The sequence below is a fragment of the Zonotrichia leucophrys genome, chromosome 21 (assembly GCF_028769735.1).
Source record: "Zonotrichia leucophrys gambelii isolate GWCS_2022_RI chromosome 21, RI_Zleu_2.0, whole genome shotgun sequence".
In the NCBI taxonomy this organism is placed as follows: domain Eukaryota; kingdom Metazoa; phylum Chordata; class Aves; order Passeriformes; family Passerellidae; genus Zonotrichia; species Zonotrichia leucophrys.
This window is the reverse complement of record NC_088190.1, coordinates 1,199,761-1,226,967: the sequence shown is the minus strand read 5'-3', so window position 1 is coordinate 1,226,967 and position 27,207 is coordinate 1,199,761. Positions and strand designations below refer to the sequence as shown.

General features: G+C 42.7%; 1 protein-coding gene across 1 annotated transcript in view; it reads right to left on the bottom strand.

Moving 5' to 3' along the window:
* Window positions 1–27,207, bottom strand: part of PEX14 (peroxisomal biogenesis factor 14) — a 69,066-nt gene that overhangs the window by 33,556 nt on the left and 8,303 nt on the right. The window contains exon 3 of the mRNA XM_064730595.1: window positions 3,776–3,860. Coding sequence (XP_064586665.1) covers window positions 3,776–3,860 — 85 coding nt within the window. The remainder of the gene's footprint in view (window positions 1–3,775; window positions 3,861–27,207) is intronic.

Below are 27,207 nucleotides of genomic sequence, written 5' to 3'. Positions count from 1 at the left end.
CACTGACCTGGAAAGCTGGGGCCTCACTCTCAGAGCTTCTCAGTAATGACGGCACTATTAAATTAAGACTGTTATGAAATCAATGCTAAAAAAGCTTTCATGGTAACGAGATTCCATTCAAGGACATGCAAACTGCCTCATGAAATGGACTTAAATTATAAAAAAAAAAGGGGGAGTAATAAAAGAGGGTTAAATTGAAATCTGCTGAAGAATTTGCTTTTTTTAAGCCCTCCAGCAGTGGGCTGTGCCCCCATCCTTCAGGTCCTGAAGGTGATTCACTTGGGTTTCTTTGACAAAGGGGAAAAGGCAGGTTCAACTTCCAAGAATGCAGACTACAGAAAGAGGAAGAAAATCAAGTCGGTTTTTGGCTGGAGATTTTGGGGCTGACAGCATTTGTTTCCAGGGGATCAAGTGCCTTTGAGCTCTGACTGGGAAGGGCATGTAGAATTAAATAATTTTTTCATCTCTTCAGAAATCACCATAGTCTGGCATCTTGACACTGGAAAAATTTTCTGGAACATTGATGCACTGCAGAAAACCTTCTGAGTGGACATTTTCCCAACATAACTCAACAATTGTACATTAACTTGCTTTAATGCACCTCTGTTCTTCCATCACTGTTATTCTGAGCTCCTCATATGCTTTCATCAGTTCCCACAACCCCACTCTGGAAAGGCATTACTGCAGTCATTTTACAGATGAAGAGAACAAGCAACTGAGAAAACAGTTCTTCATCCAAGATGACACAACAAGTCTGTAACCTCACAGTTTTCCCCTTCTCTGCCCCAAAAACAGAGCTTGCCATGTACAGTGCATTTCCACCCCCTTTCTCTGTCTTGCCAGAACTGAAGAGATTCAGAGCACACAAAATTAACAAGGCACACGAGTTACCGGATGGGTAACTGAGCAGTGCAGGACATCTGAGGCACAACAGTTAAATGACAGACACATTTCCACAAGGGTTTAAGCCCCACATGCTGTCTAATTACTCCCAAGGCGCCGCTGATTCTGTGGCATGTCATCAGCAGAATCAGCGAGTTGGACAAAAAACAAACAGCATCTTTTTTTTCTTTCTTTTCTTTCAGATACTCTGAGGGGAAACAGCTGTTTTTCCCTTCATCTGAAGAAGTTCATGATAAAAAGGAGGAAATGTCATAAATTACACAAAATGCCAGTGTAAGCTTCAAAGAAAATGATAAATGATTCTAATAACTTCATGTTTCTCATTAATGCCTCTGTATATGGGAGTTTAAAAGTGCTTAAGACAACAGAGAAATCTCATCTGACTTTTGAAAGCCCTTTTACAAATCCAGGATACCCTCACTCTCCCAACTGTCATCAACACTCTATCACCCCATGTGCCAGAGGGAGCAGTTCAGCACACCTGAACTGCACAGAACCAGGAACACCTGATTTCAGCCCCTACAACTCCTGTTTCACCAAACCCAGTCCAGCTGATAATCCTGCAGAAACTTTCATTTCTCATCTCACTGAAATGTACTAAACCAAATCCAGCTCCTATACTAAAAGGAAATAAAATTTGATTGGCCTTTACAAGGAAGGAGATGCTTATAGAAAAATCAGAAAATATAGTAATTCTTGACAGAACCACCTCTGTGAGTCTCAGAAGTGAAATTTCTTAAGCCAAGTCAGCCTTGCAGGACCTTTTTCAACTGGCAGTGAGGACTCTACCAGACAGCCTCAGCTGGGGATAAACATTATCACTGGGATGACAGGGACTGTACATCAGAGAACAGGGGGAACAGCCCACCAAACCCTGCAGTCCCTCATGGGCTCAGGCCTAAAGCAGCCCCAACAGTTTCAAGAACTGACTCCATCTGCTAGACCACACGGGCACCGTGCCAGCACGGAACACAGGCCACATTCCATGTGGACACATTGCCAGTGACTGCTGCCTACAGGCGCTACTGGACCCTACTCCTTCCCATCTCCTAGGGTTAGGTTTAGAAAAAAAAACAATTAGCACAGAGGGAAGGAGGGCTAATTAACACACAGGAACAAACAAACAGTTCTACCAAACCATTTCTGCTCTTTAGTAATTATTAGCCAAGTAATTCATAAGAAGTATTAGTCCGGCCACAGTTTCTCTGCGCCTCCATCTCCCCACCCTTCCTCTTCTCCCAGTCAGGGATTTATTAAAATTAAACAGATTAGATGGAGCTCCTGATACAAAAAACTGTTCAGCGAAGCCTGCGGTGGGGAAGTGCAGAGCAAACACCAGAGACATTTGTCTCTAAATTGCTCTAAATACCTTCTGCAAATGAAATTCTAACCCAGCTGTGTTGAGAGAGAAAATGAGGACTAACTGGTCATTGTCAGCACAGAAGAAGATCAGGCAGTTATAATATTGCACGATATACTGGGGGCTAAGGATCTCTCGGCAACAATAGATTTTGTATCAGGTTACCCCGGGTAATCAGCACAGCTTTTAGGCTCAGCTTTCCCCTGCTTCATTGCTTCGATGATAGAGTTGAAATCCCCAAGCTTTTATGATTAATTACTCCCCGTAGGTCCACATATTTCAAGGAAAAACTCATGGTGCACAGCGACCAACAGGCTCCAAATTTTAATGTCATCCTGATGGCAGGGCAGGGCAAGCAGATCCCTACGTGATTGGAATGTCCTCTGAACTGGCACTAGGACAAGCAGAGAGGATCTCACTCCAAACGCTGTGCCCCTGAACTACTTGTCATGACATCATTGCCAAAACACACGGCTGCCATTCCCTTCCAGGTTCTCTGCTATTCAGGGTGAGCAAACTGGCGCATGTATTGGAACTCTCCATCTCGTGACTTCAGGTCTCAGGCATCTCAATAGGCACTTCATAACTCCAAACAGAAAAATATGTATTTCATAGGCTTCCCTACTTTTCAAAGCTCAAGATCTTTAGCTCTAGAATTTGATGTACCTTGAAGTACTTATGACTTCAATGTGTATGTGGGTCACTCCCCTCTGAAGTTTGGAATTTGGGTTTTCAGCATCATTTCAACACCTTACAGTGCTCTACAACACACGTAATTAACTTCAAGTTAAAGCTGTTGTTATTTATGTCTTCTGGTAAGCAATATGGACCCAGGACTGTAGCAAAATATAGAGTGAACATCACCTGGAATGCACTGCAAGTTGTGGAATAAAAGCTTTAGAAATAAAATAGGAACAAAACATAGTTCCACTATGAGTCAGAAAGTAAAATAAATTTTCTGTAGGCAATGACCAAAGTATGCTGCACCTCACTAAGATGATATAGGATTTGTCAGGATCTGTTCTATCCCTGCTATAGAAAAGGGCTAAACTCAGTCAGTAGTTTACCATTTCAGCCTGAAAGTCAGGTTGACCCCAAGCTTGACCTTAACCTGACCTTGCTGACTTTTACCAGGTTCTTTGCCTCTCTCTGGCTCTCTTTGGAAACATTTGACCTTTTCACCCAGAGATTGGCCATCCTAATGCCAGAGTCAGTAAGGTTTGAACTGACCAGCTAGTCCACAAGCATGAACTGTCCCCATTGCAGAAAAGATCTGATAACAGTTATTTCCCATGTGTCTTTTGTATTCTACAATTCCACATCTGGTGCAAATATTGCACTAGTCAGTTGGGAAGAAAAGAGACTGATATTTCTTATAAACCTCAGATCTTCTTTTGGGGCAGACTAATTGCTTTGTCCGTAACATCTAATATTCCACAGCAATACATTTTGACTTTACATTAATTCAAGGTCCCTCATTATCATTGAGATCACAACCTAAAGAGTTCATACCTTTCTTCTTCAGGAATGCTCTTCTGGTTGCGAGAGGACTTTGGCGGACTCGTGGATTCTGTAAAAATTTCACTGCTGTCACAATCTGAGGAGGGTAGGAGGATTGGAGAGAAAAAAAGAGAGAAAAGATCCAAGTTAGGCATGGTCAAATCCCTATTTTACATTAGGCACTGTGGGCTGCAAGGTAAGACAACACACCCATCACATGGAGATTGTCTGGAGACAACACCAACCTTCAGAAATGGTTCAGCAAGTATCAGAGTTTGTGGTTTAACTCTAAACAGACAGCACAATTACGGTGTTTAGCTTAGAAGTTTCTTGTTAATTACTCTGGGAGCAGCTCTACCTGTACAAAAAACTCCTTTAAGATTATTACGTGTTTCTGTTATTTACATTGTGATCTTCTTACCTAAGTTGGCTCCTACAGTTAAAGCCAGCCTTGAGTCAATGCATGTCATCTGCAACAGTTGGCTTATTGTAAGAATGCTTCCTTTCTATCTGACTTAAAGCTCCCTGCAGATTCTAAGAGATTAAGGCCTTTTCTGCCATCATTCTAATTTATTGAAAGCAATAAATAAACCTCAGCTTCTCATGACTAGAGAAGAAGCGATTTCACATGTTTTGGATCACATAACAACAATCAAAAAAGTCACTTGGAATGACACAAATGGGTAGGCAAGTAGTTAAAATTTATATTGCACACCAGCAAAAGCCACAGATGACTTTTGTCTACAAACTGACTTCTACATCCTTGTTTAAGGTGACAGAGCACCTAAAACAGAGCACTTCTACAAGCAAAGGGTAAAGTCTGGGATAATACTCAATGGCACCAACAACAACAGCACTAGATGTTTACATTTCCATTTAGTGCCAGTGAAAGGTATTTGATTTTTTTCTTCATATGGTAGTTCCATTTCCCACATTTCCCTATATTGCTATACACGTTATTACATGTTACTGCACCAGTGATTCCCTCCACTTTTATACAAAAACATCTGTTCTGATTGAGGCATCATGAGGAATAATGTGCTAACAGCACATCCATGTGAACTAGTGGAAGAGATTACTTCCCTTCTCTAGTGCTAAAATTAACCATCCTAATGTGCCAGACCCATGTTATTCAGGTCTTTAAGGGTTTATCTTAAAATACAGTTTCTGGAATTCAGTTCCAAAAAGGTTTCCAAAACTTTGACAGCAGAAAAAGAAGGGAAAATACAGCATCACTCCTGAAATCACTAAGTTTCACTTTGTGTTTGAATCAAACACTTGGAATATGCATTTCTGGTCAGAGAGCAAAGTTCTGATGGGTTTAATGGCACTTTCAATGTACTCCTCAGTGCATTCCATCAATGTTTTTTTCTTTTAAATTGCATCTCTTATTTCTTTAAATACATTAATCAGGCTAGTGTAGGCAAAACGGATCCATTGGACAATGCAATAAACATGAATTATCATCTATCCAACATGCATAATGGCTTAAAAATACATAATAGCAGGTGTAGTTTAAATGATTAGTTATTACACCTGTGGTGGGTCTGATTCAATTGGGGAAAATCATCTTTAATAGGTTAAAAGGTTTAGATCACCAGGCTTCCCTTAAAGTGGCTGTAGAGAGGGTATGATGGAGTACGCTGTCATTACTAATTCATTTAAGAAAAACATGGGGGATACAGCAAAGAACAGCATAAACGAGTGAATCCAATTTAAACATCAGGTAAAGCAGAAAACACCTTTTAAAAAAGCATGATAAATGAATTTGGGAGAGAGATGAAATTGACATATTTATTTTAACGGGAATTTGACAAAGTCCCAGCACACTTCAAAGTTGGGAGGACAAAATGAATGGGGTATTTTTAATTCTTTTCATTTTCTTGTTTTCCTGCATTTTTTCCTTAAGTTCCATTCAGTAATTTTGAACCACAAAACAGCAGAGTAAAAACCACCCCACATAAAGTATACTTTGGCTTCATTTATGTGCACTTGATCTGTCTCCAGCTGAAATGCAGGTGACAGGCAAATCGCAGATTTAAACTGTGCTGATATTGCTGTGCCAGATGCAGAAATATAAAGCACCCAAACTAATAACCTTAAGATAATATGCTGAATAAGAAAGATGCCCAAATGAGCAGACCGACAGACACGTGAACATATCAAAGCCACTCTCCTTCTAACAATAATTACTTGTTTGTGTCTTCAGACACTCCTCAACACTCCCTCCCACATTCAGGGAGATAGACATGAACGGCCTGCAGACCTGCAGCTCTGCAAGCTCTTATATTTAATTATCAATTTTTAAGTATTACAAAACCTGTGAGAAATAAGCAGTATTTTTCATTGTGCTAATTCAATCGCAACCATGTGAACATTTCATTGATTCTAACTCTTTATTAAAGCTTATTTTTGCCTTATAAAGATGTAAACATTTTGGTAGTAAATTTCAGTCCAAAATAAACTTCTTTTTTATCTCTCCCCTGCATTACTTCCTCCATTATTCACAGCCTTTTTAATCTTAAAACAAAATGAAATTACAAGCAACAACAACTCCATAAAAAGAATCCTGGACATGTATTCCTCCCTCCAGTAATCCCATGTTTCTCATCCTGTGTTTGCATTCACCTCTGAACATTCGTTCCTATAGGCTGAGATGAAATGTCTTCATTTTTATAATTAATCTCGTATACACAAGTAACTTACAAAGCAATTTTGGCCATGTCAAAATGCCAATATTTTCAACAAACATACACAAGAATTTCCCTACCTTCTATGGATCATTTTCCTTGCACAAACAAGAGCAACTGCACTCCATAATTTAAACAACAGAAAAAGGAGGAGGAAGATGAGAAGACTTGCAGTCCTATGTACAGCCAAAAAAATCATGTGGCAAATAGCACTCTGACTCAGCTGCTAACATTGTTCCATACTATTTCTGTAGCATTTGTAACACTTCTCCAAATTTTTATGGTATTAGGACACTGCCAAATAATGAGCATTGTATCACTGCGTTGATTCTTAGATTGCCAGCACGCACTGTCGAGCAGAGTGCCTTTATCTAATGGATCAGGTACTTGTATTAAACAGAGTGTATTTGGTTTTTAAAAAGCCAGGCAATCCCATAAACTTGCTTTCCCGCCACCATCTCTCCTGCAGCAACAGGATTCACAAAGACATCTTTCTGACTGGGAAGAGATGGGTGGAATCCTGCAGCAGGTCATGTCCTACAGTTTGATTTTTCAATTAAAAGATCAATGTCACTATTCATAGATTATATTTGCAACTGGACGAATTACATAAATTCAGGCCAAATATTCTGCTTCAATGTCAAAAATATAAAATAAAGACAGGAACTTTATTGCAGATGCTATGGAAGAGCAGAGAGCTGGCAAAATTCTGGGGCAAAGCACAGCACTTGGATGTTAACTTAGCAGCCAAGGCCCTTCATTCCTAATTTCCCTCCCTTTTGTTCTAATGGGGAAGATAAAGGCAGCCTTATTTCTTATTGTGCTCAAAGCTGCGGGGTTTCCAAGAAAGCAATCTAAGCTACTTTATCAGTTAGTTACATTAAAAAAATAAACCACAAAATTTAAAGTACTGTGGCAAATGCCTATTCTCTACCAACTCAGAAATAAAAAGCAAAATAACAGAAATGCAAAAGATCTTTACCAATAAAAGTTACAAAGCATTTGGTAAGAGAGTTCCACATGGAAAACAGACTCAAAAGCCACCGGGAGTGCAGCCTGTAAGAGCTCTAATAGATTTCCTAATACTGGGAACCCTCTGTAGGTTATTACTAAACAGCATTTGTTGATAGACTGAGACTTTGAGATGACCTGTGATGTAAAGGTTGGGTCTGAATTATACGTTGCAAGGGATGGTATTTTGTCTTTCTGAGTGGATCTGTATCTGTTTAAAAGCAACACTTCTTTTCATTAAGCAGAGGCGGCCCAGGCCATGAACTATGCACAGACAGTTTACATTACATGTGCGGAAGCAATCAACACTGGCAATATACATGACGTATGTAAAAGAAGTTGGAATTAATTTTTTTCCAGTGTATTAAAAAATAATAATATGGCAGTATCAACAAACACTCAACCTATTTCAGCCAGAGCAGAAGGCCACAGCTATAGGGCAAATGGAACTGATCAATATATTAGCCTACAGCAACACCCCCTCAGTGTACGGCTGTATGTTTGCAAGGCTCGGAAGATTAAATTGTCTGTGAAAGGTTTCTGCACTCCTACTCTAAAGGAGATACCCAGAATCCTGTTAACAAGCATCAGGCTGAAGCCAACTTACGTTTTAACAAGGGCTGACTTAAAAGCCTGGCACAGCAGTGAACAAGAAAGCCCCTTGCAACAGAAATGCTGTGTTTTAGTAAGAAATCAGTGCCCTGCCAGGACTAACTTGACAAATATGGTTATCGGTGGCACACGGAAATAGTTGCAAAGCAGCTGTTAATCAGGGAAACACATCATAGAACGCTGATGCCAGCACTCGGGAAAAATGCAAGGGGCTAATTATGAAGCCATATATCTCGGTAAGGAGGCACCGCTGCCGCCCGGCGGGCCCGGGACGAGCCGCGGCCGCCGCGCTCTGCGCCCCGGCAATGCCGCGAGCTGCACTTGTGCTCGTGAGGGAACCAACTGCGGGCCGGCCGGGGGAGCGGGAACGCCTCAAAGCTCCTCCTGTGATTTCACTGAGGTTTAAATGAAAACATACACAACCCCAGGAATTATTTCGGTTCAGATATAACATAGAAACCTACAAAGTTGGGCAGATCTCAAAGTTGGATGGAGAAAAGTTTAAAAATGCTGTAACAACAATGGCAAAGCCCTCACGTAAAACAGTGAGGGGGAAAAAAAATAGAGTTGAAAGCAAGATTCATGGGAGGCAGAAAAGCAAGATTCATGGGAACAAAGGCGAGGAAGAAACACACTTTGAGCCATATCTGAGATGAAGAACTTGGAACTAAGAGAATACAGAATAGCAGCCAAAAAAAAAGAAAAAAACCAAAACACCAAACAAACACACACACACAAAAAAAAGACCAAAAATAGCCACAAAAAAACCCGCCAAAAACTCAACCAACCAAAAAAAAAAAAAAAAAAGGTAAAAACAAAAAAAAGCCAAACCATGGGAGGGGGGAAAAAAAAGGCGCGGAAATCCTAGGTGCTCAGAACTTGGACTATGAGTGACACCTAACTCAGCCGCACCCACGTGAAGGGTGAGGAAACTGGCCCTGGCCGCGTCCCTGTCATGGGTCGCGCTCAGCCTGGAGAGAACGAGGTTCAGGGGGAACCTTTTTGCTCTCTATAACTCTCAGTCAGGAGGTTGTAGCCAGGTGGGATTTGGGCTCTTCTCTCAGAAAACAAGCGACAGGACAAAACTCAGTCTTAATCTGCATCTGGGGAGGTTCAGGTTGGACACCAGGAAGAATTTATTCACAGGCTGATTGGACATTGGAAGGGGCTGCCCGGGCAGGCGCTCAGGGAAAGCCCGGACGCGGCTCTCAGTGCGCTGGTGTAGCTGACAGGGCAGTGCTGGGTCACAGGCCGCACTGCACGATCCCGGAGGTCTTTCCAAGCCGACCCTGTGAGGGCGAGGCCCCGCGGCCCCGGGGCTCCCTCACGGCCGCCGCGGCCCCGGGGCTCCCTCACGGCTCCCCGGCCGCGCGCGCGGACCCCGCGCGCCCCCTGGCGGCGCAGCCGCCGCCGCGCTCCCGCCGTCAGAGCCCCAAATTAAGTGTTTTCACTCAGTGGAAATGAAATGTTTTGCAAGATGAAACAGAAAGAAAATTGAGGTTTTAGGTAATTACTAGTTGGCATTTACATATCACAGGCTGGTTCAACACCTATTCATTTTCCTCTTTTATTTTCAATTTTTTAAAATTGCTCATTAAAACGAACACATGACAGGGACGGGGGGAAAAATTGCTCTTCCTCTTTTTCCTGAGGACTACAAAATCCAGATCTACTTTAAATACATTTATCTATAATTATCACATACAAAAAAGCCTTACTTAATTTACATGAATAGGGTGACCAAAAAAAAAATTTAAAAAAAAATTATAAAAGCCAGGAAAAAAGGCATGTGAGCTGTCAGTGTGTTGTGCCTGCGGAGTGCCGGGGCCAGGCTGGAGCGAGCAGCGATGGAGCAGCTGAGATCCCCGGTGTTCTGCCACCCCGCTGCCATCCATCCCACCCTGCAGCTCAGCTGGCACACCGCGCTCCGCTGCCTTCAGCACACTCTCCCCTCATCTCTGCTACTCCCACTACAAAGAAGTGACTCCACACAGTCCCTGCTTTCAACTTCTTTGTTCCAGGAGCTACTCCACACTTCCTCCAGCTGCTCCTGAAGGCGTGACCTTTCCACCTCCTTCATTCACACAGAATAAGCCTTTCCTCACATAACCTCACCACTTCCAGGGATCCTGCTCTGCAGCTCCAATCACGCTTACACGCTCTCAGCTCGGTGCATTCTCCGCTCAGGTTCCCTTTGTTCAATTAAATACATCTATCCCATGCAAAGCCCTTCATTTTCCTGCACCCTTCAGCTTTTCCTTTAATTTTAACCTTGTGAAAGTCTCGTTTAACCCCATACAACGTATTTTAGGATACAATTTGTATGAAAAATGCTATATAAAATAAAGTTTTATTGTATCATATGTTAAGGACATAAAACATCCCGGATAGAAGTGTACAGGAGCTGACATGATAGACTAATATATTTTAAGGTCTATTGTGTAAATATGTATTTAGGGAATTCTAAAGCATGGTATTATTGACCCAAGTCTCTCTTAAAACACATTGATATATGGAGTAAAAACCCTTATGAAAAGTAGCAACTTCATCTGTGTAGTAGTCACCTTTCAAAGTGAAATATCTGTCATCTTCAGTTTTTTATAATTCAATTGAGAACACAGTGGACATCTTGACAAAATTCCTGTCTTTTTAAGAGGAATAATATTCAAGCTAAACTTACATGCATAAATCTAAAAAGAATCAGAAAGTTTTACACAAACATTAAAAGAAACATATAATAACTATTTTAATTTGCAGAGAAAATGTGCTAGATAGGTATTTTTTTACTTCAGAAATACACCTCCAAATGAGACTTCATAACATCAGGGTTAACACAATAAAAACTGTTATGGGGAAGTGATAAATGCTGGAAAAACATAAGAAATATAAGAAGAAGAGCAAACTAAATGTATTAAACTGATAATGCAGCCATAATAAATTAAACCAGTGAGCAGTTCAAATTTAACATGAACCTTTTTTCTGGAGTTCTAATATTGAAGAGAAATCATCTCACTTTCGGAGGGAAAATGAACTTTAAAAATCCCTTTTTGTGCTTCTGCCCGAGCTGGAGCTGCAGGCTGCCTGCATCGGCAGTACCACCAAAGAAGGAATTGCAGCGGGATGAGCAGCGCGGGGTGGGGGTACCGCCTGCAGCCCAATGGCAGCGATCAGCTCCAGCTGTGTTCACAGCAGGACGGCAGAGCCGCCCAGCGCGGTGGGACGGGCGCTGAGAGCCCAGCTGTGTCCCACGGCACAGGTGACAGAGCCGCAGAGCCACGACAAGGTCACCAAAGCGACCCCACGGGACCCGCCAGAGACGCCAGGCAGGCGCTCAAAGCTCGGGAAAGACAATCAGCTTTTTATCACTTTCCATGGCAGTACCCAATTTCCACAACTTGCTTTTCCTCGTGCAGGAGGAAGCTCAGGGATCACTGGGGCTGTGCTGTACCATTAATGCTGTTGGAGCTCAGGCTCTCCAAAGGAATGCGGCAACCCAGTGTCCAAGATGCTCACTACGGCAGAACCAGGACCAGTCCCTGCTCCACAACTGAAAACATGTGTGGCCCAGGTTCCAGGGGAGCAGATGACAGCACCTCCAACTCACCTTCCTCACTCCTCTCTCTATTACTATTGTCATTACTGCAGAGCTCAAACACAGCAGCTTTCAAAAGAAATCCCTTTCACCCTGCTCCCTTCACATGTGTAGAATGTAAAAACCAATGAAGCTGTAATTTATTACGTTTTCATTCTTTTAACTGCAGGGCAGACAAGGACTGCAGGACATTCATTCACATGGTAGGGAGCTGGAGATGATGTGAGGATAGAAGCCTGTGTCACACCTAACAATTGTGCCCCAGTACTTAAAATCACTATTGAATGGGAGACTCCAGAAAGCTGAATCAAGCAGAGATGCACCAGAACGGGAGCACTGTTCACACTTACTCAGATCCTTCTAATTCCACAGTCAAGGGACTGGACAAAACCAGTAATACATTGGTTTAGATTTAGTCCAAGAGGCTTGACAGTAGAACCCATCTGCAGAAGAAGCTATAAAGATGTTTTAGACTGAAAAGACTCAAATGACAAGAAAAACCAGCAAGTTACTATTCCTCAAACCTCCTATTTCAAGAACCCCATTTCACAGAATTTTTAAATTATAGGAAATATAGAATAGAGAATGAATGTTTCCCTTTTGGCAATAAAGCCCCAAACAATTAGGGCTGAAGTCAGGGGGCTGTGATGACATTAGGACAAGGAAGATATGAATGAGAGAATAAATACAGGAGATACTGGAGGAAACTATCTGGATCATCAGAATCTAACACACAAAAGGTTTCATGTTGAAAACATTAAAGAAGCTGGAAAATTGTGACAGGTGCACAATAAATCATGCAAACCACAGCAGTTGGGAAGAAACAGCAAAAGGAGAAGGACTTAAAATACTGTAAGACCTTTTTGTAAATTTATTTCTTTACTTAGAGCTCTTTGGGACAAAAATGGTCTATTTCCTCTGCATTTGCACAGTGCCTGGTGCTGGTCTGCAAGTGGCCTCCTTAACATTTATTACAACACAAATAATAATAAAGACTGAGCAGACCATGCACTTTGTTCCTGCTGTTAATTGCCCCATTAAGGGAAAAACGAAGTAAGGGGCAAGAAGCCTGATTGGCCAGAGCTGCCCCGTCTGTGGGGACTGCAAGTGGAATAATTTTATAGATTCAAAAGCAGCTGCGTCCCTTGTCTTTGTCCAGTTCTCAGCAGAAGGCAGCTCCCATCACACAATTCCTCCTGCAAACCCAGCACCCTGCATGACCAGCCCCAAACACAACTGAGCTTCCTTGTCAATTCTTAGGTTGCTTCCTCTGTAACAGGGGTGAAACACAGTAAAATAGCAAACATAAGGAACATTTCCATGGTAGCTGTCCAGACCATAAATATTCTGCAAACAATGGGCCCACTTCATTTTCCCCTGGGGTCAATCTGGCATTGTTCATGGATGTTACATTCACTGCTTAAAGAAACAAAGCATAGAAGTGTCAGGACACATCCAGGATGCTGCTCAACCTATACAGCACTGTGCATATCAAAAAATTTTGTGTACCAAAAAATCCAGTGTACTGATCACCTACTCTTCCTTCTCACAACACCTGAGTAGGATCCCACCATCCTAAACTGAGTTAAAACATAAAAGAGAATTAATTCTACAGAGAATTAAACTGACATCTGTGTGCTTGTCCCAAATTCCTACACAGAAATTTGGGTCCAAAGCAGGAAGGCCTGAAAAATCAGAGACAGTTCAAAACAGCACTTCTACTGGGTTTTATTTTTCTTAAACCTTGGCACAGCCAGCACATGTCAGGGACTATTATAATTATGCTCTTTATGTGCTGAAAAATTAATAAACAATTACTCACTTCAGGAAAAAAAAAGAAAGCAGCCATTTCCTTGACAAATGCTGCAGAAAGCATCAACAATCTCTCTGAAATCTGGGTCCACAGCAGGGAATTAACACCAAGGGAGGAACGGCCACTGCTGCTACAGACTGGAACAACTGGAAACCCGGGGCTGTAACGCAGTTTTCAGGAGTCTGCACCTGATCCAAAGGAGCTACAAAGCATTTTTATATCTTTGCAACAGAAAAAAAAGTACATTCAGTCTTTAATGCTGCTTTGGCTCGAGTACAGACCGGTCAATCAATTTCTATCAAGCCACAGAGTCCAAAATTCAGTGTTTGGAATGCACTAGTTTCAATCCCTCTAGGCCAAAAAGGGCTTCTACACTGCCTTCGTGGCTGGAAAACCTCTGCTGTGGTAGGAAGTCAAGCTCACCTTCCTGGGAAACCATGAGAAAGATTAAAAAATAAACACTTTCCTGAACAAATGAATGAGACAGCAAACATCTGGGACCTTGATAAATTCTCACAGAAATTTATTTACAGCCTAAATTTTGACTAAAATCTGCCATTCAGTAAGTTCTTCACTAAAATACTGGCAAGTACTGTATTAACTTCCTTGAGAATCCATAGGGAACTTGGCACACTTGCACTGAAAGGCCTCCAATATTCTTTTAAAAATTAAATAAGCTAAATAAATCCCGTATATCCCTTTTTAAGCAGACCCACACTACACTCTTCTCCCCACCTTAAATCAATGGTAACCCAATTCAAATGCCTTAGAGCTCTGTCTGAGAACTAGTGGAGAGATCAACGCTTTTTATCTTAAGGATTATGGATCACTCCCTGGGTGACTAACACACCCAGCAGCCCATTAGAACCACCACAAAGGGCAGCTGCTCCTCCTCCCACCCCTCCGACTTGAGAAAGCAGCATATAAAACTTCACCCCTTCACGCTGCAGTTCTTTGCCTGCCTGCCTTGTTTCATACTCTAAACACACCAAGATTTATTAACCTTTACAGTAAAAACAAATAAAATGATGATGAAGTAAAAACACTGTGATGTAAGGGCTGCAGCTAGCACCGTTTATCTGTGGAAATCCAATTAGTGCTCAAGTGGCAGAGATACCTGGAAAAGTGCTCACAATCGAATCAAAAAAAGATACAAAAACATTAACCTGATGGCTAAAAACTCCACATTTAAACATTTAAAGTAATAAGGGCGCTTTTATTGAGTATTTTCTATATTTCATTAGGTCCCAAATTGACGAGGAACCCCAGAGATGCATTTCCTGAGCTTTTGGATCCTTAGATCAAACGCTTGACTTTGTTGTTGGTGTTGTAAAACACAGAGAGCGTTTCTTGCAAGAACAGCAAACTTCTTTTGCAGTAGAAACTACAGCAACAACTGCACATCCAGGAAATGCTGGAAAGCCTATGAGGATATCCTTTGATCTGAGACACTCATCCTGTACTCACCATGATGTGAGCAGAGATGTTGTTGCTGTTGTCTGAATTGTTTCTGCGTGTAAGAATATCTGAATTTACCCGTCCAGTTGTGCTCTAGCAGAAACTCTTCCCTCAAAGCCATGGCCCTGTCCCCTGGCTGAGAAAGGGGCCACACTGATGAGATGGCTGCTGGAAAGGAAAGCACCCACTGCACACCCTGACGGGCTCAGAAAAGGAGATGGGAAGGGAATAAATAGCTCAGGCAAGCCCCCAGCAGCAGGGCCCTCAGATTAGGTCTGATTACAAGACTTACAGAAAAAGCACACAGCACAACATCCCTGCTGTGCCCTCTGAATACTGAGACTCTGCTGCTTTCTGCCAGCATTAAAGTCACTTAAATTTATTAAAAGAGGAATCAGGAGAGAGTCACTGTCAATGAACAGAGAGCAAACTTCCGAGTAAGAAGCTCTCTAAAAGCACAGGACTGGAGTCAATGATATTTCACAATTTTGGGAACATCTAATAGAACCTTCCCCACAGGTTAGCTTATGGCAGAACGTTGCATTTGCCCCCAGTACAGATTTCTGTGCATGGCTCTTGGGCTGTACAGAGGAGCTGAAAGTACACATCCAGAACTAACTGCATTAAATACAAAATAAAATGCACTGAAATTCCATTCCAAGGTGAATTAACTGCATTAAAAGGAGCAAATTTCTTTATAGTTTATACAGAAAAATAGGTTTTATTTTGTACTTTTCCATCTATTCTTAAAAGTCCAAAGTCTTTATCACCTTCACAGGGATATTTCAAGACACATCACTGTCCAGATTTTTACTTAATGCTAATCCTTCACTTACTTTCTTTGTAATATGAATCCACTGCTCAGAAAGAAATGTAAGACTCAAGAATATCATATGAACAACTTGAGCTGTGCTGGGTACCAGAAAAATAGTTATTTCCTGACTTGACTGTTTCCCTGGGCTGCCACTCCAACTCAAATGTTCTGAACAGCCTGGCCATATTTGTGGTATTGCCTTTCTGCAGAGAATATTCATGAATTAGCTTTCATACGCCACAGAGTGCAACTTGTCTTTAGGGAGAAATTTCTACATCTCTTTAACTTTTGTGCTCGTAGCAAATTACAAAGAGGAATATGATACCCAGAATTTGAATGGTGAAATATAAATGTTTATAAAATGTTTAACATAAAAAATTGAAGAAAATAATCCTGTATCAAACAGATCCAACACAGCAACATTTAGATTCCCCTCCTCTCCATCCTCTGTAACCAAGAGGGTGAAAATCAGTGGTGAGAGACCTCCTGCTCTTGTCTGGAGTATAAAGACTCCTGGTTTATTATTCTGCATTTGCATGTGGCAGCAAATGTGTAAATGTTTTAATAATACAAAAATCCCAATAGAGCGGAGGAGGAGGATATGAAAGAAAGAAATACAAGGACATTTACCTTCTTGAGAGTGAGATAGAAAGAAAAAGAGAGAAGGAAGATGACATGATAAGGGACAAAGCAAGCTTTTCTGGGGTATATCTGGAAAAAGCTAAAAGAGAAATCATTAGGAAGCCCATAGTGCATCTACAGTGATACAGTGCGGATCAATTCATTTAACACTGCCCTGTACATTTACAGAAAAGTACTTTTGATATAATAAAGGCTCATAAACACACAGAAATTGGGTTAGACCTGTTTCAAATTCCTGCCAAACAATGGTTCAGAAAAATGAAGCTCTATTTTAATTAGCTCGACTCAAGAGTGATTTGATAACAGCAGATGCTGTCTGGATGCTTTCAGCTTGATGGGCTCCACATACATGAACTTAAGAGTGGCTTTGATGCAATTAGGTATCTCTCTCCCCTTTAACATGTGTTGAGCTGAACCAATGGCTTGTGTCTATTTAATGTCTTGAACTAGAGGGATATTGACCCTCCTCGTCATTCTTCTCCAAAAGAGAGGAGCTAAAGTGAAGAGAAGAATCTTATTTGGGGCTTAGCCACAGTTCCAGCAACTTGAGGACAGAGAGGAACAGGCACCAGTTCACTGCTCATAATGCAATATTAAGATCTTAACATTAGGTCTGTTTCTACCAAAAACCACATTTCCTGGCACGTCATATTTACAGGCTTGGTTAGTCCCAGTCAAAAACCTGCCCTGTCAATTGCTGCTTCAACTCCTGTCCTTTTCTGTAAAAACAAGAGGGATTCAATAATAATTCCATACATCCCTTTCAGCCCCATATTCCAAAAGATACTCCACAGACACACTGCACCATCAGAGTGACTTCCATGCAGTCATGGCACTGCTGTCCACTGCTTCCTTTTAGAGACAACTTTTACTCCTGGACATATTTGTGCATTGACACCTTAGAGGCCCCTTTCCCTTTCTGGAGAGATGTTCCTACCTCACTCTGCAGCCAGAAAGCACAGGCATTAGCTAAAGGACACATGCAACATAGGAGCTGCTTTAATGCATCAGGGACAAGGCTAATAGGAGGTCTTGATTTGTTAATTATCTGTCAGTTTGTCACAGCTGGGCTGCAAGGAGTGGGTGAGGGGGAATCTTTCTGCTTGGTTCTTTCTCTAAATGCTGAATTAGGCTGTCAAAACCTTCATCCCACCACAAGACGCTGTGAAAAGAAGAGCCAGACTATCCTTTTCTTCCTCCTTTTCCCAGCAGGATATGCTGCTTCAGATGTCCTAGCCTCCCACCATGACTGCAGAAATGTATATTGCATATAGAAAATGACCTTCACACCATCACACCGTGCCCTGTTTAGTCAAGGGACATTAGCAGACCTGAGCAGGATAAATCAGAGAGGAAATCCCAGTGCCAGGGGAGCACACAGGAGGCATTTATTTCGTAAGGAGCCCTAAAATTGCTACCTGCTTGAATCAGCAATTTCCAAGCAGGGTTTTGGAAGGCAGAAGGCCTGGCCCCTGTGAGAGCAGACAGACAGATATACATGGAGTTACAGAGATAAAAAGGTGGAGTAGTGTCAAGATTCCCTTTCTTCTTACATCTCTGCCCCACGTAATCCTCTAAGTAGGGGGAAAAGTTCAGGCTGTGAAATGGGATAATGTATGGAATACCCCCATGGAGACAAAGCTAGTAAAGCAGAAAGCAGGCTGTGATACAGCAGCAGAATTTACCATAAATGCTTATACCTCCTAAATCCAGCTGAACATGGCTGTTAAGCCATGAGAGCCCAGGGAGATCCCCACCCACTCCCCCGCTTTCCCTGCAGGCCACGTCCAGAGCATCCCATCACTCGAGTCCTTTCCTCAGCAGGATTATGAAAAATCCCCTGCAGGAGCTCCCACATGCACGAGGCACACCCCTTCCTACCACCAGCGACGCTGCGCCCTGCAGGTGTGGGAGCTGAGGTCTGTTCCCTTCCACAGGGGCACTGCCTGCTCCAGCTGCTCGGGTCTGCCTTTGGACAGCTGAGCAGAGCTACAGACTCACCAGAACTGACAAAACAACCATGAACACTCCTCATTTCAACAGCTCAAAAAGGTGTTAAGTTAACATTTGTGCATTTTACACTTAGGACAGCCAAGGAGCACATACATAGGGTCAGCACACAAGTCAAATTCTCAGAACAGCTTTCTTCTGTGCACCATCTCCTATAGTTGGAAAAACTGGTGCTTTTCATCTTTTGATCATTTTCTAGTCCGATCCACCCATCACTATACAGCACACCAGCTGAAAGGACAGAAGAAAATCTACAACTTCCTTGATTATTTAGTCCTGAGCACTACAAGTAATGATACATTTTGCAGACAGTCCTACCTTCCCCAGGTGGGGTCTATTGAGAAATCCACTGGGGACAAAATAACTGTCTCTGTTTCATCAAGTGAAGTTAGTAGATCCATTTCAGGCAATATTTCCAGAACTTAACCCCAGAAAATAAAATTTGCTAAAGCACTGCTTCTCAAAATTTATGCAAGCTTGACTCCCTTTTTCACTCATTTATTGTGGTGGCTCATCCCACATTCCTCAGCTGAGATGGCATCAAGTTCCTTCAGGAAAATAAGAGTTACTGAAGTAAATGCTACCTCTTCAAACTAGGAGGAACAGAGCCCCAAACAGTAATTACAAGTAGAAAGCTGTTTACTGGAGAGTGACTTTGTGATTTCCTTTGAAGCCTTTGCATCCCTTTGGAGTTCTAACCTAAGTTTGAGAAATTCTGCTTTAAGGAACTTGACTATAAAGAGACACAGCACTGGTGATGACAGTGTGATGACACAGCATTGCTCCCCACCCTACACCTACATAAGAGCTCAGGAGCAATTTCCCAGCAGGTCCTGGTGGCACCAGCCCCTCTGCCCCACAGTGATACCGGCTCCTGGGTGATGCTGGAGATAACAACCCAGCACATTGATAATACAGCCAATGCAGCACTCAGCACTAATTATCCCAAACTACTATAGGGCAAGGCCTGTGTTTCTTAAAACATCTGTCTCTCAATCTTCTGGTCTTTAATAAAATCACCCTCCCAGCCATAGGGTGTAACTGGAACTGTACATACACATGTGCATGCAAAAACATAAATACATAACGAGACATTCAGGTCCTCATTAAAAAATGGAATAAATAAGAATTCACTAAGGAATTCTGCCCAGGTCTGACTTCCAGATCTGGTTTTGCTGCATTCTTGCCCACAGCCTGAAGAGCTCTGGGTGCCTCCCTCTCCATCTGCACCATCCTCTTCAAATTCAGACTTCTTGCACCTATAATTACTAGGTGCTCTGTGCCAGGCTCCTTTAATTAACCAACCCAACTCTTCTCCCTTTGGGATCAGACTAAGCTCTTTTTTATTAGATCCATCATTAGCTCCATCAGTATCTAGGCCTGAACACGATACCTTATACCACTCCACGAGTGGGGCTGTAGGGTGCAAATGACCTCCAAAGCACCTGCCTGCAGGAGAGGCAAGAAAAGCAAGGCTATGAACCCAGGAAAAGTGGCATGAGGGGTGGATACCACACCTTCCAAATTTAAGTACATCAGCAAAAACAACACAGCTCAAAATCTTCAGGAAAATGCATTGTATGAGGGGATCTTGGTGTTTCTGTTTGGTGCTTCTGCAGTGCAGAAGGTGGTTCAATCCACAGAGCAGAGGAGCAGGAACAGAATAAATCCCCTTATCTGTCATTACACTGGAGCCAACCTTCTGATTTTCAGGGCTTCAAGAAAGAGCCAAGCATTCCTGGAGTGCACTGCTTCCCCAAGCCTCACTCCCTCCAACTGACAGTCTTACCAACTTTCATTCTCTGTTTCACCTACAGCTGTTTCTCTTTTTTTCACAAAGAAACCAAAATGTCGAAGTGCAGCCTGGCCTTTTGGGGAGCCTGAGATGTTCTGTACGAAGGGCTCATGCCCGTGGTGGGGAGAGAAGAGCAGGTGGAAGGCAGAGAGCTGGCAATGCCCTGAGATGTCTTGGGACAGGCGGCCACTGCAGCTGCACAGCCTGACTTCCCCAGAGAGTTTTCTCAAGGAGAAGCCAGCCATCGATCTCGGGACACACAACTTCCAGGACCGTTCCTTATCTCAGAACAGCTTCTGCCACGAATTCCTGAATGCGCTTTAATGTTTAAATTATTAAATGCATTAATGTATTTACATTATTCAAGTCGTATGTGCATTTTTCTAAGATAATTTATGTATAAGAGCTTGAATGTCCATGACTGTTAATGTCTACAACCCTTCCTGTTCATTATTGATTCTGGAAGGAAAAAAAAAAAAGGCAGTGTTTTAATGCCTTATTTTTAATGTATTAAGAGTCTGAATAAGTGCATTCTCTTTTTTCTTTTGTAATTTCATAATTTAAGTAGTGCATTTATTAAACTGACACAGTATGAATTGTGGTGAAGTCTGGCACAGGTCCATGCTGCCAACGCAGCCCAACCGACCATCACGCTACTCTGCAAATCAAGCACAAGCTCAGCTCCTCTTACTCCAGCTCCTACTCCCTACCTGAAATCAGAAGGGACGCAGACTAGAAAGTCTTTTTAAAAAACATTTTCTTTGCTATTTACATGGCTCTTCTCTGCCATCTCCATTTTGAGTTGGTGGATTTTTTGTATGTTATTGATGAACCATTTGAATGCAAACCTGAATTTTCAATGAGTTTTAACACACGTACTACAGCTTAAAAATGTCTACAGTACTTTTTAATCCCTGCAGTTCCCAAGCTCTTAAGAAATCTAAACTGAATATAATTTTGTTTCTACACCACAGTTGTTACATCATAAATACAAAAATTTGCTCACAGGTTAATGTTCACAGGCCAATTGCATACAGAAATCAGGTCATCAGCACTGCTGAACCACAGTCACTTCCAGAGCAGAATGCAGAGCTATTCAGCAGTGACTGCCCATCCTGTGTGGCATTTTGGGACACGAATGCTACTGCAGGCAACAGAAACTGCAAAGAAAAAAGTCAGCTAACACACAACAGAGCCACCTCCACTCACTCCACCCACACTTAAATGCTGTGTATGGACATGCACTTTATATATAAATTATGTGTAAATGCCTTGGATGTTTATAGCCAAAAATACTACTTCCAAAGTCCAGTTTTTACTGCCACACAAACCCACTGCCAGCCGAGCCTACACAGAGCAACAGTGACACCCGATGGCTTCCAGCTTAACCTTGGGACACAATTCCCTGGGAGGAGAATGCAGGGGCTCCATTCCCTCTGCCGACGCGGTGGCCCCGACTCCAATCACCTATCAGAGCAACTCATCAAGGAGCTGAGCTGCAGAGAGATAAAACTTGCTGTACGTAGGCACTGCATGTAATTAAGAGTGTGCATAAGTTTCACAGTACATTCTGCATAATTACAGCCCTGCCTGGCACCGCTGCCAGTGCGAGCATGAACACACACGCACACACATAATGTATGCACAATATTGTGCATATGGACTTGGGAAAAGACAGGCAACAGTGAAAGTTGCTGGCTGTTGTTTTAAGAGCTGACTCTGCCATTTCTAAGGTTAAGTTTGTGTTTTTTTGCTACTCATTACCATTCTTTAACTGTTACAATTTATATCAGCATATAATGTTAAATAATTACAGGGAGCGGAGCTCACTCTAGCGAGGATATAAATGCGCTGTGGGATTCTACAGATTTAAACAAATAACACTCACAGCAGGGGGTGAGCAGATGAATTAGCATTAATATCCTGCCTGGGAGATCCCAGTGCAGTGTTATGGCTTAAATACAGATCTTTTCTGTAACAGTCAATATGACAGCTACTACCAATACAGCCCAGCACACCCACCAGTCAATATACAGCTGCAGCCGAAAGAATGCCCTCGTAATAATCCATACAGCAGCCAGTTAAAATAAATAATTTCCCTTTAACAGTCCATATCACAGCCAACTGCATTAAAACCTTCCCTTTTAAGGTCTATACAATAGTCAGCTAAATGGAAAAATTGGCATCCTTCTTGGCAGCTTCAGAGGGAAGGCAGGCACGGAGGGGGTGAGAGACCGAGCTCTCCCTGGGTCTCTGGGACCGAGGGGTGTCCTGGTGGGGAATCCTGCTCTGCTGCTGTCACAGCTTCACTGAGAGGACAATTTAAGCCTCCAAGGCCACTGCCTCACTGTCTTTCACAATAAAGACCAAAAGCATTTCTTTCCTGACAGGAATGAGGGATCAGACCTCAGCTGGCCAGCAGTAGCCAGCACACAGATGTGTGTTCCCTCAGAGCAAAGGCAATGTGCTTTCTCTAGCACCACTGGAGACATATCCCATCTCAGCCTACAAGCAGAACCCAAAGCTCTCTGCTTTAAATCAGTAGCTGCTTTTTCACTCTCTAACAAGAAGCAACAGGCTGAGGTAGGCTGAGAGTCTGCCTCCCTTGGACTGGAGCACAGCCCTTCATTGTGCAACAGCAATTGCAACAGACCATAATATAAATCATGACAGACATGGTTACAAAGCACCCAAATCTGAGAACTGAACTGGAGGAAAACCCATGGCCATGACAAATTCTGTCACAAGGCCACTTCACACTTACAGTCAAATCTTTATCCTGGTACCCCTCTACTGGTAAATCCACACTCCAAATTAACTGACCTGCAAAACAAACCTGCAGAACTTCAACAAATTACAATACTTCTTGAGGCAAATTAAGAAGTAAAACACAAAAAAAAGTCATAAAGCACTTAATACTGAGCTTAGAGTTTACAAACTGCTGTACAAGCAGTAATAAATCTCTGGAAAATTAAATGTGTAGCTATTTTCATATTTTCCATACTGCTACAAGATTTTACCAATAGAGAATTTTGGCACTAAAATACTATACTTGCTACCTTACTTTAAATGAAAGGAGATAGATGACAATTTTGTTAGAAATAGAAATGATAAAGCAGGAATTGCATTTATTTTTTAAAACTCCGCAAATTCAAAACATCTGACTGCTTCCTTTTTAAGAAACTTGTCCCTTTGGGTATATATTAAAAAACATAAACATAAACCAGGGGCCTACAATCCCACCAGATGTTTGGCACCTGGAGCCTTTTCAAGTAATTGATTAATAAAGCGATTTTTTTTTTCAGGTAACAGGAAAAAACTGTGTCTAAAATCTTTCACATTTTCAATGCTGTAATTCTACTTCAGATTTGAATGGAAGACAGCAGCAACAAACTCATTCCAGCTTATAGCCTCCCAAATTAAAAATAAATACACACCACCCCTACTCCAGAAGTCATGGTTTGAAGCTTTGACCATATTTTGCAAAATGACAGTTATTAAAAACAACAAACATGCATCACTGTGAGTCATCTGGTTTCCAACTTCTGAGTCAAAAGGGGCTGATTCCACACAAACTGAAACCTGGCTCTCCGAGGACTCGCATGTCTAACGATTTGTATCTCTGCACCACAGCTTCAGAACAGGATGTGGAAGAAAAGAATGAAAAGGAGGGAGAAAGGGGAGGGGAGGGGAAGAGAAAAAAACCACTTTTTACTGGTCCCAGTGTCACTGCAAATAAAGACCACGTCAAGATTTAAACCATAATAATGGAAAGGCTATAAGGTCCCTGCTATAATGTTTCCTCTGATATTCCCTTTCATAAATGTTCTCTTTATGCTGCATGCTTGGCAATAATACATGTAACGTTTGTGAGAGAGCCCGCTGGGGAGGCTGCAGCATATGAAGCCTCACACAGCACACATCAGTTCATTTACCAGTTCCACAACCTTCCTTTGCTCACCCATCATCTTCAGGAGAAGGCAACAAACCTGAGGAGACAGCTCATATAAAGCAACCCCAAACATGTTTGGCTGGAAACAGATGTGAGTGTGCCAATGCACGGACAGGCAGCTGCCTCCTCCTCCAGGGGGAACATTCCTGGGTTCCCACTCCTGCAAGGAGAGCCAGGACCCCAAAGCCACCCACAGCCCTGCCTGGGATGGTGCCACCTGAGCTCCCTCCTGGCACACAGGGGAAGGAGCCATTCCCTTCAGGGAGCTCAGCTCTGCCTCCCAGGGGGAATGGCCTTCAGCAGCCTGAGGCACCTGCATGTCCGGAGGGGAACTCAGCACCACCCAGAAGAATTTCAGCTGGAATCCCACTGAAATGGGGCACCAGCACTGGACTTCCCAAGGGACCTGACTGCACTGCTTCGAGGCCTGCTGGGTGTTTGGCAGCTGACCATTACACTGGAAGCTCAGTCCATCTTTATGGAATTGTGGCAACCGGAGTCAGAAAAGGGGTTTTCAGAAATGCAGTGTTGGGGGGCTGGGGGCAGCTCATCTCAGCCTTCTCTGTAATTCTCAATCACTGCACAGAAAGTATTTATATCCTGTTGGCAGCATGTGCAACCAATGCGACTCCCTGTGTCAGAGCTGTCAATTATGGGCTTGACTTATGAGGAAAGATTAAATGAGCTAAATATGTAGAGCTTGGCTAAGAGACCAGGATGGGGGTGGGGGGAAGCAGAAATGATGTGATAACTGTCTGCAAACATCTGAAGGGTGCAGATGCTTGAGGAGGAAAGGAAACACTTAGGATCGCACACAAAACAAACAGAAGCAGGCTGGAAGACACAGGAAATTCTCACTGAATAGCTGGAATCTCCACTGCAGCAAGATGTCCTCTACTGTTGAACTGTATCCCAAGGAACACCATCTCTCAGGCCATTCAGGTGCCTGACAAAACACCACAACACTGACAGCAGAGGAGAATTCTGCTATAACCAGAAGATGAAACAAGTAATGTAAAGAAGTGGCACTTATTGTGAGAGCCCTCTCTTGCTTCTCTGCAGCTGTGAAATCATTTTACTAAAAAGCCATGCATATTTTCTTTGTTATTCTTCCAGACTGACACTTGTTGAAGGGTGTTACAGGGTGACAGCTGGGAAGAGGACACGGTTTGCACAATGTAACAGAGAGAAGTGCTATGTAAATGTGCACACAAAACAAACACAAATAAACAAACCAAAATATTGGTAGGCTGTTTGCAAAGACTTGCAATGTAAGTGACATATGGAGAAATACAAGAAATACGAAAAGCAGTGAAAATTCCTTCCAAAGTATGATGGTTAGGGACTCCAAGTCCAAGATTTATACCAACTCTCAACTTCCTAGTTTGGCAAATCTTGGTTCTGAAGGTGCTGGCATCAGAAGAATCTGAAGAATGTACTCCTGTGTGCTGTAGAGAAAGTTCTTTCAGGTTCTTGAATATTCTGCCTTTTGTGCCCCTGCTGCCTCACTTTTAATGTGATTAACGTATCTGAGGCACAACAAAGATGCCACAGACATGGCAAACATTTTCAAACAGCATGCTCTCCCAGGTAAAAAAAGGAGATGAAGACCAAGGAAGGAGGAAGGCAAGAAATGAGGGAAGTTATCCCACACAGGCAGCTATAATCTCATGGATCCCAGGCTGCAGTAACAATTACACAAGCAGTGCCTGGGCAAATGGAGTCCAACTCTCTGGTGGTGTTAGAGGCACGAGAGGATTAACAATCTCTAGCAACATTTTTCAGAGTAGGAATTTAATTCTGTGGAGTCAAGAGGCACTCCAAAGAACAAGCTCCTCCACAAAGTTATGTCAAGAAGCTAAAAACACGTTCAGTCACTGCGGTGAGGTTCTTCAGCTGCTCCCTGCTCTCCTCGAGCTCACACAACTGTGGGCAATTGCTGCCCTCTACAAGCTGCTGTGCACATAGCAAAGCTCCCACACTGGAGCAGGAATGATGCCTGCATCCCACCTTGATCCCACAGCATTCCCAGGGCAGGGACCTCTCTGCTGTGCCACCAGCTGGGGGGCACACAGCAAAGTGCTCCCAATCCTCCTGCCAGCTGAGCAAAGCAGGACACGAGCTGTAAAATACTGTTTGTAGGGGTAGCACATTCAGACCCTGAAAACATCACACAAACACAAAAATTTGGGTTTTTTAAGGGGAAAATACCAAGTGTTAAGTATTTCCTAACTGTGTGCCAGTGTCTCAAAGCATTGTAACTTCCATTTTACCTTCAGTGAGAGACCTGGGATCTCTGGAAGTCAAATCATACCTAACATTATAGAAGACTCTAACCTAACTCCCTGAACTTTATTTTCCTTGTGTGTTCATAAAGAACAACTTAGTGCATTACAACGATTTTAAAACCATTTTAAAACTCTTCTGACCAGTGATGTTGGTTTGCCTGAAAAGCAAGTAGAAATTTCTTTCAGAGCTCTCCTGCACAAGTGCACAAAAAGGATTATGAGCTAACTCATGCCCCTGTCAGTGACAGACTGTCCCTGTCCTGGGTGTGCTGCCTCACCCACCACTCTGAAGTGTCATTTAAACTTTTCCACTGAGCTCAAATGGGCAGTTTAACCTGGTATGACAGTGTTTCTTTAACTGTGCTCAGTGAGTCAAATTGCATCTGTGTGCTTGGAGCACATTAATATATTTGTCTAAATCAACAGAGTAAAAGGAATCGACAGATTAAGCAAGTGCACTTTGCATGAACGACAAAAGAAGTCAATAAACACCCAGAAGAAAGAGAAAAACAGACAAAACCCAATAATCTTGAACTTATCAGAAGGTCAAACACAAGAGAGCTCTGCTTAGTAAACCACAGAGCTCTCTTTGCAGCAAAGCAAAGGTTATTGTGCACGGCAGTCACAGCCCTGACTCCCCGTTCGTGGCCCAATGAACCCAAAATCTGCACAGCACTGCCCTGCACAGCCTGTGCTGTGCTGCCAGCGCCCACAGGGGCTCCCAGAGCACCTGCAGCACCCCCACCCCGGGGGCTCGGGGGTCCTGA